Source organism: Echeneis naucrates, chromosome 8 (genome assembly GCF_900963305.1).
Source record: "Echeneis naucrates chromosome 8, fEcheNa1.1, whole genome shotgun sequence".
NCBI classification, from domain to species: domain Eukaryota; kingdom Metazoa; phylum Chordata; class Actinopteri; order Carangiformes; family Echeneidae; genus Echeneis; species Echeneis naucrates.
The window spans coordinates 11,982,213-11,997,292 of record NC_042518.1 but is presented as its reverse complement, the minus strand read 5'-3'; the positions used below and the strand labels follow the sequence as shown (position 1 = coordinate 11,997,292).

The 15,080-nt window shown below is 40.5% G+C and overlaps 1 protein-coding gene across 6 annotated transcripts in view; it reads left to right on the top strand.

The window, feature by feature from the left end:
- Positions 1-13,831, top strand: part of mgat5b (alpha-1,6-mannosylglycoprotein 6-beta-N-acetylglucosaminyltransferase B) — a 53,653-nt gene extending 39,822 nt beyond the window's left edge. For 3 of the 6 annotated variants that reach the window (XM_029507743.1, XM_029507744.1, XM_029507742.1), the window contains 10 exons: positions 549-680; positions 2,482-2,615; positions 4,044-4,174; positions 4,858-4,863; positions 5,976-6,131; positions 6,272-6,418; positions 6,563-6,679; positions 8,994-9,068; positions 12,370-12,641; positions 13,303-13,831. In XM_029507743.1, coding sequence (XP_029363603.1) covers positions 549-680; positions 2,482-2,615; positions 4,044-4,174; positions 4,858-4,863; positions 5,976-6,131; positions 6,272-6,418; positions 6,563-6,679; positions 8,994-9,068; positions 12,370-12,641; positions 13,303-13,501 — 1,369 coding nt within the window. In that variant the 3' untranslated portion in view covers positions 13,502-13,831. Of the gene's footprint in view, positions 1-548; positions 681-2,481; positions 2,616-4,043; positions 4,175-4,857; positions 4,864-5,975; positions 6,132-6,271; positions 6,419-6,562; positions 6,680-8,993; positions 9,069-9,414; positions 9,485-9,764; positions 10,347-12,369; positions 12,642-13,302 lie in introns of those variants that run through there. The other 3 variants (XM_029507746.1, XM_029507747.1, XM_029507748.1) reach the window with 3 other exon arrangements.
- Positions 13,832-15,080: the final 1,249 nt, after the last annotated feature.

The window sequence follows — 15,080 nt, the reverse complement described above, 5'->3', positions numbered from 1 at the left end:
ACAGTCTGATCCCAATCAGCTACTCTGCTGATCAGTTCTTTGCCTTACAGTTTTGCAGATTTTAATTATTTACAGTCCTTTTGTCGGGAATGATTTGTCAATCACAATTCTATTCTTAGAAATGCTTTATTGTCCGATTCCTCTGAAAAAAATGATTCCCTTGCCAAGCTACAATAGCACAGTTAACAATTTCTTGAAAAATCAACTAATTAATCATTGACTATTTGTTAACTGTAGCCCATTTAATATCAGTGTGAAAGTGCTGGACTAAAGACACTGAGCTTTGCGACGACAGAACCTTAGCTGAGATTCTGTTCAAGCACTCAACACATTAGTCCCTGGACTGTTTCCCTTTTGCCCGTATATTTTCTCTTTCCACTCATGAGATGGCCACTCAAACTCTCTGAGGGAGTGACATTTGCTTTGTCTTTTCTTTTGTGCTCCTCGTCTGTTCTACACAGGATTACAGTGAGCATTTTTATTCCGCCGTGAACATTTTCTTTGGGTAGCATCTGTGTAACAGTGTAACATCTGACACGTGTGTGCAGGTTTTTGGGTGTCCCTCCAGGAAGAGGAAGCTGCCCCCTGTCGGGACCTCTGCCCTTTGACCTCATCTATACGGACTACCACGGCCTGCAGCAAATGAAGCAGCACATGGGCCTGTCACTGAGGAAGCACAAGTCAGTCCTTTTCTCTCCCTTTTTCTCTTTCTGTCGCTCGCTCCGTTTTCTCACACTCATTTCTGTTTGTTGAACAATATCCATTTGTTAGTTGCATCCATTCGGAGTATCACTAATTGTCTTTCTGTTGAAACACCTCACTATTGGCTTATTGACTTCCTGGAGTTACAGGCTGGTTGACACTGGGCTGTTAATTTAGGCTCTTTACACATTGATCAATAAACCACGTTAAGACTTCTGAGCTGATGTCATTTCCTTTTACTCAGAGTCGCAAACTGTTTCTGTGCATCACATTGAGAAGGGTGAGGAAAAAAATGAATGTTTCAGATTATAGACGGATTATTTATTTGCAAATATCAAAAAAAACAAAAACAAAAAAACAACATATTTCATCACTCTTTGAGGTTGCAGGCTCTTTTCTCCGACAGCAAATACAGTTAGTAAAGTTTTCCTCCTCTGTTCCATGAGCAGTATGGTACTGTCAGTGAAAAAAAAATCTTCTACAAGAAAAACTATGCAAAAAGCTCTGAATACGAACTACCATCCTTGGGGGGAAATATCTAGAAGTGAAAGAAAAAAAAAATCAAGTTACAGCAATGTGAAAATAATGTTAATGGAAATCAGCGGCCTGTAGTAGTGTGTTCAGATTACACACTGTAGATAGAATTCAGTTAGTTTCCATCCGATATATTTGCATCCGATATATCCAATATTATTGTTAATGTATATGAAGAGGTGCTAAATTTATTAAATGGCCAGGCCGCAGGCATTTCACAGTAATTCATCAGGATTCTCCTGCTTTAAAATGTGGCAGGGCAGGGCCTGCAGCCTACACTGATTCCAATCAGCATCAGTCCAAGGTCAAATGATCAACCAACACTCCTCCGCTGTCAAAGTGTGACAGACCAATACTTTCATTTCCTCACCAACCCCCGTACTGATTAGAAGTGCAGCGCATTGATAAATCTTCTCAGATTGGATTACATCAGTGACTTTTTTTTTTTTTTTTTCTCCTTCCCAGTGTGAATATTCACCCCTGATAAAGTGCTGGTGTTCTTTATGTCTTGTTTCATGCTGCTAATCGTAAACTAGATGTTCAACCTCAGGTTTTCTGTGTGGGTTTAATCTGGAGAAATGTCAATATGTCAGCATATTTTAAGATGTTTAAGAGCTAATGCAGCAGAAGTAGCACAGCCTATTCCCTGCTGCTATTATTGTCTCAACACGATCGGCAAAGATTTCAAATATTTTTCATTCTAGGGAGACTTAGATATAGCAAGTAAGGTTTAACATTTCAGAAAGTAATATCGATTGATGTGTTTCACTCAAATTCAGTTTAGACCAGTCCAGGTGGTGTCGTAGTCTTTTCCAGAAGAGGGGATTGTAATAGCTGAGGAAACAAGACTGCGATTTAAAACCTCAGCTGTCTCACGTTGGAGTCCCTGTGAACTCTGTTCAACAAGGGAAACTGGCAGGGAACATGCATGTCCATCATTGCTGACAGCTTTGTAAACCCCACTGACAACAACACACTCTCATAGCTCCATATATCAGAGTTATATATATATTGTTTGTTTTTCCATAGCTGTCATTCCTAATAGTCTAACTAGTTGAGCATATTAATATATTACTCTTACTGTGTATGGATATGATAACTGAGGAGAAAAAGTGAAACTGATGGGGTTATTTATTTTATTTTTTTTCCTCTTTGTTTCACTAATTCTGTGGAGACTTCATGATTTGAAAGCAAGAGACAACTTTGTTCTAATTTTAGCTCAGCCTATTTCTTATTTTGTCCCAGGTGCCACATCCGAGTGATTGACACCTTCGGCACTGAGCCTGCTTACAACCACGAGGAGTACGCCACTCTGCACGGCTACAGAACGAACTGGGGCTACTGGAACCTTCACAGCCAACAGTACATGACCATGTTCCGTATGTGCACTTTGACTTTTCTCTGATTTCCACTTTACCCTCACTTAAGCTGAGGCTGCATACTTCTATTTCATTTATTGAATTACAATGTCCACATAAATTCTCATTCGTTGCAGTCAGAATGTATGATGATCACAAATTATATATACGAGTATACGAGGTGTTTTGACCTGTGTACACTTGCATCCGTCTGAGAGAGAGAGTGTGAACACGTCCACTGACTTTAGAAAATCCTCAGGCTGACGCAGTTTGTGGCACAAACACTACAGAGCTGGTTCATAACAGATGTGCACAGAGAACTGTGGCCAAGCACCAGCAGCGTTGCACAGACAAACAAACAAATACATTCACGGCACATTTGGTGAATCTTCAGTTGTTTGAGCTAGTCTCCAATTAATTCCATGACAGTGGGAAACCCCTGCTGTTTCCAAAATACGTTGTTATCACAAAGCACGATACCGTGAAAGATGTCAGCTTTCATCTCAGGTTTGAAAATTGACTGAAAATACCCATTCTTTGGCTTTCTCACTTTACAACTCTCTGGTGTAGCAGATCCTCAGAGCTGTTTTGGGTTCTGCAGGCTAAAAGCTTTCATTAAGCTGCAATCCATAATTCTGTGTTCATTTAAATCACAACAAAGGTGATGGAACAAAAAAAGTTTCACCTCTGTAAAGCTGCTTCACCTTTTTGCTCGTATGGAGTTCAAAACCAGCCAACCAGGTGATAGGAATGCCAATACACTGTACACAATACACTGCACATAGAGCATTATAAATGAAGTTAGTAGAGGTGCTTCACCTTAGAAGCATCATTTGAGAGTGATTTTGAATCTGAAAACAAGCCCAGTAATCTTACAAATAGTACCGTGTCAGTTTCCACACAGATAAAACTCCCAGGCAAAAGCAAGATCAGTCTGCAGTTTGAGCATGTAGAGGAAAAGATATTTCTGATGCATGTATTTATATCTGCTCCATCTTCAATGGCACATTTTAGATTTTCTAATCTCAAAGGGAAGAAGGAGCTTAATCAAAGCCATCGTATACATAGGCTTTAGAGCTTGCTGTGGAGGAATAAAGTGTGGGTCATCCAAGAGCTAATAAAATCAAATGAAAGGGTCAAAGGCAAATGGTTGTTTAGTAAAGCACAGAAAATAAACCTCGGGAATAACTGTAATATGATTTTCAATCAAGAATTCATTTTCATTTACTGCCTGATAAAGAATGGAATTCTAAAGCCTGTCAATTGAAATTCTCCTTTAGAAAACTCTTTGTCCTTCTTTTATTCTTTATTTTTGAATTGCATAAAGGTCTAGATCTCAACAAGCTCCAGCAAATTTAATTCAATGGCATTCTTCTTTCTGAGATGAATCTGGTATATTTTATTATGAATTATAATTGTGTTGTCTTTTGCTTTGTTTGTCCTTGACAGCCCACACTCCAGACAACTCCTTTATGGGTTTTGTGGCAGAGGAGCTGAATGAGACAGAAAGACTTCACATTCAGAGGAACAAGGTTCATAATATGGCTGTTGTGTATGGCAAAGATGCCAGCATGTGGAAGGTGCGTACCTCGTGATGAGGAAGACTGATGATGCCATAGATGTGTTTTCCATGTCATAAAGTGAGCTTTAAAAGAAGCAAAAAAAAAAAAAAGTTTGGAGAACTTTTGACGATCACGTTCCTTAAATGTTAAAACCCGATAATATGTAATGTCTCTAAACAACTTTCTCACCCAAGAGTCTATGCTGAAGTACACTGGTAGAGGAACAATTGGTTTTGTTCAGAGTAAATTTTCCCCTCTGAACTGCTGGCAAGGTTTCTCTGTCGTACTGTAACTTTGAAGTCTGCTGCTTCTCCCAAGGTTTGCTTCACTTGAATCTAACAGGAGCTTTGTTCCTACACTGCAACGGCAGTCCCCTGTTTCTCAGAACAACTTCAGCTGAAATGTAACACTTGTGAGTGTGAAAGATTGCCATGTAAAAGCCAGTTATGTCAGTGTCTCTGCAGGCCATCAATACCCCGGTGAAAGCAGTAGCTTCCTGCACCTCTGTTCTGAGATTCAGATGTGAGATGCATGGCTGGCAAAGGTCCTACGAGAGGGAAAAATGACAAATTTTTCATGTCACATTCTCTTTTCCTTTACATCTGCTCCTCCCTACTCACTTCGCTCCTCTTCACACTTCTCTCATCCTGTACTACTCTGTATTCATGGTACCATGATGCATCATTGATGGATCCACGCAGCTTCAAGTAAGTGCACCTGCCTTTCACCAGCATTATTGATTCTCCAAATGCCAAAACCAAAACCAAGAGTGTTCCTAGACTTTTATATTGCCAAAAAATATGTTCCAACTTCTGTCATGTGGACATGATTTTATATCTAAGAGGCCAAAGTTTTAAATGTCAGTTCAGCAAACTCTTATTCCAGAAAACGTGTGCTGATAGTGAAAAAAAAAAAAGCTATAGAGACATCCGCCAGAATGTAACTGTGTAACACGGGACACATATAATATCTACTTAAAACTGATTTTAAAGAGAGGACTGAGTAAAGTTAGGTTTTTGGCTTATTTCTGTGGTGACAATTATAACTTGCACTGTTATAATATAGTTACCAGTTACCAAAGGGACGATGTTACACAGCATCATGCTGAGTCACCTCCTTCAACTGGTCCAAGTAGAACTGGTGCTGTGGGAGAAGTGGCTCACTCTTTTTAATGGACCTCTAGACCTCACGCTGGACCCCCTGCACCTCACACCAAAACAAATGCTTCGTTTAGCAGCTTGTAAGGCTCTCCGTCTCAGTAAAATCAGACCAGGTTAATGACTGCTCAGTCGCACACAGAAAGAAAATCAGCCTTGGAGTTTATCTTTTGGCACCAGGTTCCCCAAATAACACTGATGAAGCGAGTAAAAACTTTAAAAACCTTTGGATGAGTTATCAGGGTCAGTAATCTGGTGCCTGGGCCCTTTTAGCTTAAAAAAAAAAAAAAAAAAAGTAGCTGCTTTAGCCTCATTGTGTCTTTCTAAATGGGAGGACAACAAGTAGTTGAACAAAGAGAAACTGCCATACACATGCACTATCCACACACACATTAGACCAAAACAAAGGAAATTGGATTTAAATGTCTTTTCAGGATACAATTACCTCAACATAGTTTTGCATGGATATTTATCTTTCAAAATGTTTACAGAGCCTCCAATGTGAAGAACCCAGAGGCTGAAACTAACCATGAGAACTGTGGTGGTATTATTTTAAATGAAAATTAAGACAGCTTAACTTTGTAGATGCTAGATATTGATTGAACAGTGATTTTATGATGCCCTTTTTTTTTCTTTTTTTTTTTTTACAAATTTTGCAAAAGGGTAAAGAAAATTTCTTGGCCATTCTGAATCGCTATATGGAGATCCATGGGACAGTGTACTATGAGGCACAGCGTCCGCCTGAAGTACCTGCCTTTGTCAAGAACCACGGTCTGCTGCCTCAGCAGGAGCTGCAGCAGCTGCTCAGGAAGGCCAAGGTGCAGGCGTTAGTGATGCTTTCATGAAAATGCAAAATTTTGAGGTGTTGAAATGAAACTCCTTGTGAGTGTTGACCTGGATATGAGCAACTCAGTGTACATACTCACGCTCTCCTCCTTTTCTTTATTGTCCTGTGAAGCTTTTCATTGGATTTGGCTTTCCATATGAAGGCCCTGCCCCTTTGGAGGCCATTGCAAATGGCTGCATTTTCCTCCAACCCAAGTTTAATCCTCCTCACAGCTCTCTCAATCATAACTTCTTCAGGGGCAAGCCCACTTCCAGGAAGGTATTACACTTCTCGTCATCTTCATAAGATTGTTGGCAGTTGACAGTATTTCTGCCTCTCAGTCCGTATATTTACCCATTCATAACAATCCTGATCTTGACTTTTATTATGGTTGTGAATATATCTCATTTATCTAACCCTCAGGTCTCCTCTCAGCATCCCTATGCAGAGCAGTACATTGGGAGGCCTCATGTCATCACAATTGACTTCAATAATTCTGAAGAGTTTGATGCAACCATCCGTGAGATCATGAGTATCAATGTGTGTTCATTTTTTTATTGTTTGAGAACTTGTTACCCCCCATTCAATAAAAAATTATATCCTGTAGCATATTGCAGCACAATTTACGCTGCAACATTATAGGCAAGGTGGCAAGATAATTTGAAATTGCTCACTTCACATTCACATTTTTGAGTCCCTCAGCTTTTAATAGAGCCGTTAATCATGGCATCCAACATTAGAGCAAAATGCTTACCTGGCTCCCTCCCTCCTCTCTCCACACTGCTAATTGCTTGAGATACTGAGCGGCTCAGTAGGTAAACTATGCCCACACCTGGGTTTACATGGCCGCCTTCCAGAGGCCAGCACCACAGTCGGTAAGCTTTGTCCACAGCAGTTCATATTAATCAATCACACTGTGCTCAATATGTCTCCGCAACAACACTGAGTCACAGCCATTGCTCTCGCAGTGCCTGAATGCATGTGTGCCCATGCCTGGCAAATGTGTTAAATAGACCTGGTGTTTCTTGCTGATGGAGATAAAATATGATACCAGTTGTGGGGGTTGGTAGGTGCTCAAAATAACACTGATCACACAGGCTGACTGAGTAAATTTGACTTTACATTTCAAAGATTACATGTAAATTAAATATAAATATATGTACAATTAAATATATGAAAATGTGTTTTTATCGGAAAAGTTTGATATTTTGGGAAATTAGCAAATGAATCTTTTAAGAACAGAGTTAGATCATAAATATCTCCATCCACTGGGTAACCTTAGCCAAATGTCTGGAAAAAGGAGAATAGTCTCAAATCGACACATTAGAACTGACAAGAAATGAAACAACCAAGACCTAATACAAATCGGTTAACCTTAGAGGTTGTTAGTTATCTTTAGAGGCAGTCTAGCCTTTTAGCCCCCCGCCCAATCTCCAGCTGTTGAGCTTCTCAGGGTAGCTTTATATTTTGTGTGATTTAGAGTGATGGGAATCTCCCTAATTTTACTTTGCAAAGAAAAACTTCCACCCACAGGAAGACAAAGGCTTGCTACAGGCGCAAAATGAAAACCTCCACTTGCTTGACACTCGGGGCTGCATGATACATTGTTGAGATTTGGGATCGCTGGTCCTATAAGAACCTTCTCTGCATACATCCGTAGAGACGTTGATGGAAAAAGTAGCTGATAAAAATAGCCTAAAATGGTTTGACAGGTTGTGTACTTGCTGGAAGCAATTTTGTGCCATTTCCTGAACATAGCTGCTCCGGGCATAACTCACCACAGGAATGTGGATCAATTATTTTATATCATCAAAGATGACATTATGGCCGTTAGTCACATGTTGTTGAGGATGAGCAATGCTGTCACTTTTGGTGTATAAATTCCACAGTCCTTTTAAAACGTTTTCTGTTGCTGAATTCAAATCACCATCCATGAAGCTTTTTTTTCCCCTTCCCACTCTCAGATTCTATTATATAAAGATGCCCAAAAGGCAAATTGCATTGCAGAATAGCTGATGAAGTGCCAGATACATTTCATTAAACTCAGATGAAATAAAGTAATAAGGGAGGGCTAAAAGGAACACAACACTAAAAGGAACCATTTATCAGTTCAAAAGCCCAAGTGGCCTGTAAGCAGTAAGATCTCACATCAGCTGCAATGGGAGGCATTCTGCTCTGGGATCATAACACAATGAATCCTATCCTGATATATTTAATAATTACTTATGTCAGCAAAAAACAATAGGTTTAAATTCAGTAATTAATATACACGTCTCACGAGGCATCCTGCAGTCATTTTTCTGTGCCACCAATAAGTGAGTTCCTTCCACTGCTGTGTTGTCACATCTCTCGCTAGCTTGTTAGCATGAACTCGAAAAAGACCGAGCTATCGATCAGTGCTCTCGCTCAGTGAATTTCACTACACTGTGTGCTGTCAACATTCACGCAATGAATGACAGGCCGTGGCAACATCACTGATAACTGCACTGGGGGGGACCTAGGATGCACTCAATAAAAATAAAATATCGGTCCTGAGCTTTTCTGAGGACAAAATAAACTGCGCCCCACTGTCAGTGTAATCCAATGCCTGACATACTGATATAGTCATCACTAAAAGTAATGAAATTAATTTTCAGACCCGTCACCTGTGATGTATTAGGTCATTGATTTTAATGTGAGGCCTGTGGCATGATATAAGCCCTTCACAATTACACTAATGAATATGTCAGCTTTGATTAAGTATCAGATGCTAGCTCCTGTAATTACAATGGCTTGGTCTGGGGGGGGCATGCCCCCCCCCCACACACACTTTCCCCCACTGTTTCTTCATCTGTGTTAACATCTGTGTTTGCAGGTGGAGCCATTCCTGCCCTATGAGTACACCTGTGAGGGAATGCTAGAAAGAGTTCATGCCTACATTCACAACCAGGTCGGTTTCAAACCAAATCTAGATCAGGAAGCAAAGCCTGTTAGTTTTTATGATACAAGTGAAAAGATTTGCTTGTTTGTTGCCCATCAGCAGGTCAGGTTAATGGCAGTGTTGTGGTGGGAATCGATCATAAAAATAAACGTGGAATGCAAGCACAAGATGAATTATTCAGCTACAGCCGTGGCCCTTTTTTTCAAGAAATTGTTTAAACCTCAGCTGTTGCCAACAAATCCAGCTAAATGTTATGGTTAAATTCCTTCTTAGGTTAGGGCTTTTTTTTTTTTTTTTAGTGTTCACATTGTTTTCTGTTACAGTGTTTAAAGAGTGTTATTTTGTTTTGTTGCAGCCAGTAAATCCTTGGACTCCTTGGGAGATTCTCAGGTGGAAGTGGTTTGGTTAATCCTGTATCTCCTGGCATGCTTACCAACCTTCACAAAATTCAACAATGCATATTGATAGCAATTACCAGAATGCTAACGCAGCGCATTAGATGAGGCAGGGCACGTAACATATTCGCTCTAGACAGTGAATGAATGTATTCACCTCTGCTTATCAAGCTGGACGTCTTTCAGAGTTGTCTAAGCTTCCCTGTTGATGAGAAAAAGGATTTAACTGGCTCTTTTTTGAAGTTTGAACTGTTTTGGAGGTGTTGTCTGTTTCTGAAGCATTTTACCATTTGTCCATCTCTTTGAACAGGTACACACCATCCAAACACCACTGCCTTTGTTCAACACACTTACAGTTTTTTTCCCTTCCCTGAGCTTGAATGAGTTTGTTTGAATCTTTTGTGTCCCTGCCTACCTTTGCAGTTGCTTTTTTCAGTCAATGGTGGCAGTGCGTTTGGAGGTATTTTAACAGTTCAGTCAGTTCTGAGAAGGGCTGTCTAGATAAATGGCGGATAATAACTGAAGAAAAAAAGGAGTAGTTTATCCTGTTGTTTAAGCAGTCACATATCTATTCAGTTGGTCTGTGTAGAATTAGATACTTCCTTTATCCATTATCCATTCTTTTGCTGCATGTTGGTCAGATAGCTGCAGGCATAATAGACACTATGTAGTGCCATGACAGGACTGAGATGAAAGAGAAAAATAGTGCCTATATATAAAAAAATGACTTTCTGGGTCTTTTGCACACATTAAATTGTGCTTATGTTATGCTATATTAAATACTTTGGTTAGCACTGTTGCCCCACAATAAGGTCACCAGCCTGAGGCCTTTCTGTGTGGAGTTTGCATGTTCTCTCTGGGCCTGTGTGGGCTTCCTCTGGATACTCCTGTTTCCTCCCACCGTCCAAAGACATCATGTTTGGGTTAACTGGTGACTCTAAATTGTCTGTATGTGTGAGTGTGAGTGGTTGTTGGTCTCTGTCCGTCTCTGTGTGTTGGCCCTGTGATGGACTGGTGACCCCGCCCTCACCCAGAGTGAGCTGGGATTGGCTCCAGCCCCCCCGTGACCCAGAAATGGATAAGCGGTTGAAGATGAATGAATGAATGAATACTTTTATAATCCAGGGTTTGTATTCACACAGCAGTATGACTACCACATCCAAACCCCTCACAAGCACACATTTATGTATTTGTATATTTGCAGGCCTTGTCATACTCTATAATGTTTTGCTCTAGGTAGAGTGTGGCAGTCACAGTTTGAGGAAATGTGTTAGCCTCTGCTCTGCTCTGACACAATCTCTCCCCCGCTGTCAGAGACGCACACACACACACACACTCAACATGCTGTGACTGACTGGCTGGCTTGTGCAAGGTCAGACTCTCAATCAGACTTTCCTTCCTTTTGCTTTTCTTCCACTTCTCTTAACTCTTTTTCAATTTTGTGCTAACTACACGAGTCGCTTGAATTTTTCACCGTCATTTTTCTACTTTCCAGCTGAGCGTCTAATCTAAGCAAGCAAGCCCCCCCCCCCCCCCCCCACCCCCCCCATTCCATCCTGAAAGAAATGACTGTATGGCAGCATGATGGTACATGACGCAACGTAAATAATGCATTTCACACATCTGACACTTTTAAATATCCTGTTATTGTTTGTTTTCCAAAGTGTGCCAAGAATTGTTGTAAAAGCATTCACTGGAAAGATTGTTTGTGACATTTTAAATGTAATTCTTCGGATATGCTAGTGAAGCTTTTCTCTACTTTTTCTGTCCGTTTGTCTATTTCAAACGCACAATGAGATAGCAAATAGAGAACGTTTTTTCTTTACTCTCTGGCCACCAGTCATACAGGCGTTATTTTTATCATATCATTGAACTTACGTGACTTTACGAACGCTCACTGTAAAATAAGAACAAAGACATTACTGTAGCGTACCAAGTAACTTTGAAATAAACTGATGTGGTTTGGTTGGCAGCAACCCCTCTTCTACAAATGATCGCACAGTGAAGCCAACAGCGAGCCAACAGCGAGCATGCTCAGTCATCCATTGCATTGGCAAAGTGCTCTAATACTGCATGATTAGAGGAGACAGTCTAGATAATGACTTTCACCTGCACTTTCTATGTTAAACATATAATATGTGCATGACATCATGAAACAACATTTTTCCCAATAAGCAAGATCGTCTGACTGCACAAATATTAAGATGAAAAGGATTGTTTCACATTTTTTTATTGTTTGGAGTCATGGACATTTTCTGACATTCATAGTGATAGTGTCACAAAGATGGCCTGTTACAGTTGCTATAAGACGATATTATACTGTAGGAAGCAACTCCACACCTTTGCTGTTCATATCTGTCCCTTTACTTCGCTGCATCCCATCCTTCTTATTTTCTTAATGAAGTCTGTGTCTGTGGGATTGTGTGTGTCATGGATGATGTCTGTGTTTAAGACTGAAGGTGCGGCAGAGATGGAGGGATTGGAAACTTGGTTATTGCCTGTGGGCACTAGGAACCTGTTTAATAAATGGGTCTGGAGGCCAGAGGGACATGTCAGAGAAATGTTATTACCTGGGTCTTATGAATAGCTCCTGCTGGAGGGGGAATCTAATCAGGGCTTTCACCAGAGCCTAATTTTGCCTCCAAACCTCATTTGTTATTGGCTGACATAACTGTATTCATATAACTTTCCAGGAAGATTGTCAAGGACTTGTCAGTTCTGATAAGGACCTTTATAATCTAGCACTTGCATTATTATTTCCTGTATCAGCTGTCCAGAAATGGTATGTGTTATGTTAAACTGAAATTTTCCTGGGTCACTGTTCTGTAATGGAGTGTTTATTTTACCTGACGGGTTTTTGCAACACAATGGCCAATATATTCCTGATCTGGGGCATTTTATCTTTAAAACTGCAGGATTTTTGTTCTCCTGAAGCTCCATTTCCTCCGATAAACTCATCCAGGACATGGCTGGGCAGCCCTCCCAGTCCTTTCATCCTACAGTCCAACTCCAGCTTCCTAACTTGGGCATCCAATGGCAGCTCTTTCACCTCCTGGCCTCCTCTCAGTGCGCTGAGGCTTTTGGCTTCGTTGGAGGGTCAATCTTGTGTAAAGGCTTGCCAGAGTGCAGGACTAATCTGCGAACCCGCCCTGTATCGTTTCATCAACATAAAGGAGGCCTTCAGCGCGTAAGATGTCTTCATTTGGATAATTGCTTAGATTAATTTGACCCTTCAGACATGTAATTTGCACATTTGCTCCTGTTGACACTGCATTGAGTTTTCACTTCTTAATTAGACAGAATTAAGCATCAGTTGAGTAAACAGGAAAATATTGAAACTGTTTTATGTACATGCTTCTTTATTATTCACAAGTCGTTAATAACACACAAAACACATAATTGTACATTTGGATTGTGTAGATATCACCAAGTCATGTTGCATTGTGGAGTAATTTTCTTACAAAAAGAGGCAATTTGCTTGCTCCATACATATTGACAGTATTCAGTATTTTGTGAAATGCAACGTCTTTTGAGGAAACTATTAATTCTACTAATTCTCCCTCCTCACGGTTTTGTGTGTCATTTATGCTCTGGATTATGCAGAAGCATAAAGTACGGGAGAAGACAACGGCTCACCCTTCCCCTGTAACATTTCCCTTCCACCCTTCAGATACTAGAGGTCACACTGTAGATTATTATTAAATGTATTAGTGGAATAATCACTGGTACCCTCTGGCACCCTTGCTAACATTAATATCAAACATACTAATAGGGGAATAATGGTTTCGGTGCTATGAACCTGAAAACAATAAATGTTACATTGTATGCTCCTTTGTTTTTGTGTCCAGGCTGGACTTCCAGTGTTACGGACTGGAGTCAGAGATGAACCACCTCTTTCCTGCCTTCTCACCTGAGCATGCTGAATGCAGCCTGCAGCAGGAGCCACTGTTGTTCAGCTGTGCCGGCTCCAGTGCCAAATACCAGCGCCTGTGCCCATGCAGGGACTATCGCGTCGGCCAAGTGGCGCTCTGCAGCGACTGCCTATGACCACAGGAGCATGTGGTGGACGGAGACGCTTTTCTGATCCTTAGTGAGTCCCAGGTGACTCAGAGAGGGAGAGGCGAGTGCTTAAACACTGACCCCTCTCCCTTACCACTGACCCAGGATTGCTTTGACTGCCAAAGTAGGTAAGGTGGTGAAAACCTCTCAGGGAACTGCATGATTGTATTATGAAATGTGGTGGGTTTGAAGCCGTAGTTTAAAGGTTTACATAGCAGCATCAAGACACAGTCACATCAAATGTCATGATGTCATGTGACATTCAAGGGATGTTAGTTTAGTAAAGAAATCACAAGCAATCAAAAGTTAAGACCGATCAAAAAAAAAAAAAATAAGAAAAAAAAAATGCTAATGCTTGAATTTCATAATGTGTTCTACAGTGTCGTGTGAATATCTATGGTGTCATAGTGGAGCTTCGATATTTGTACTAGATGCACCCAAAGCCATTCACACCATGCTGAGATATACTATTTTACATGTCCCATAATAAATATATTTGTACATATGTGTTGTTTAATAAAATACAAGGGGAAGAAAACATGTTGCTTTTATTTATATTAGGATGAGTGACATCACATTTTACAGACTAGAATTCACAGTATAAGGCATCATCAGTCTTTTATGGTCAATTTCACGAAAGCCCAGTATGGGGAAATATCCTAATTAATTGTTTCTGTCTGATTTCCGTGCAAACAGCCTTGGCTCAGGCTCATTAGTTTACAGAGAACTCTTTGGATAAAAGATAACAATAGTGCTTGGGTTGATTTCTGCGCCGTCTTTTTTCTTCGTTGATTTCTTTTTCAACCCTTCCTCTGTTCAGCTCAGCAGAATGTATTACTTTTAAATAATACTCTTAAAAGTAACCCCAAGTCCATTGTAAGTTGTTTTTGTTTTTTTTTATTCCTACATAGCAAGATAATTTCTTTCTCACATTTATGGTGAAAAAACAGAGGCAGAGAGAGCAGGCAATGGGCTTCACTGTAACTATACAGTGGCGGATACATTTTCAGCAGCAGGTGATATCACAAGCATTCTCACATCTCATTTTTCCTCATGGATGTTGGTAAGCTCATATTTTCCGGAAGTATGCCTGAAAACGTTTACACACTCGTACATGTGACATACTGAGCCAAAATGACTTCTGAACTTGAGCTGGGGCTAATGTGAGGCTCTGACTGTAACAAAGTAGAATAGCGGCTGATTGCAGTGACCAAAAGCTGCTTGAATGTTCACATATGAGTTCTGTGTTCCAACAGATGTTTTTTAGCCAGAGCACAAAGCACCTGCAGCAGGGTGACATGACTGAAAATTGGTTCTCATGCAGTTTGAGTCATTTCAAACTTTAACCAAAACCCCAGCAGCATTTGCTGAATTTATGACCCTGATGTAGGCGGCAATCCAAATCACACCAGCCTCACAACAACGTTGTTCTACTTTCTGCATGTACTGCAAGTGTTCAAAGGTTTGATCTCCTTAGAGCGTTAACATTCTGCACTTGGGAAGGAGACGATGACTCTGCTTCTGCCATCCTTTCAAACCTCGCAGCACACCCTCCTCCAATTATCTG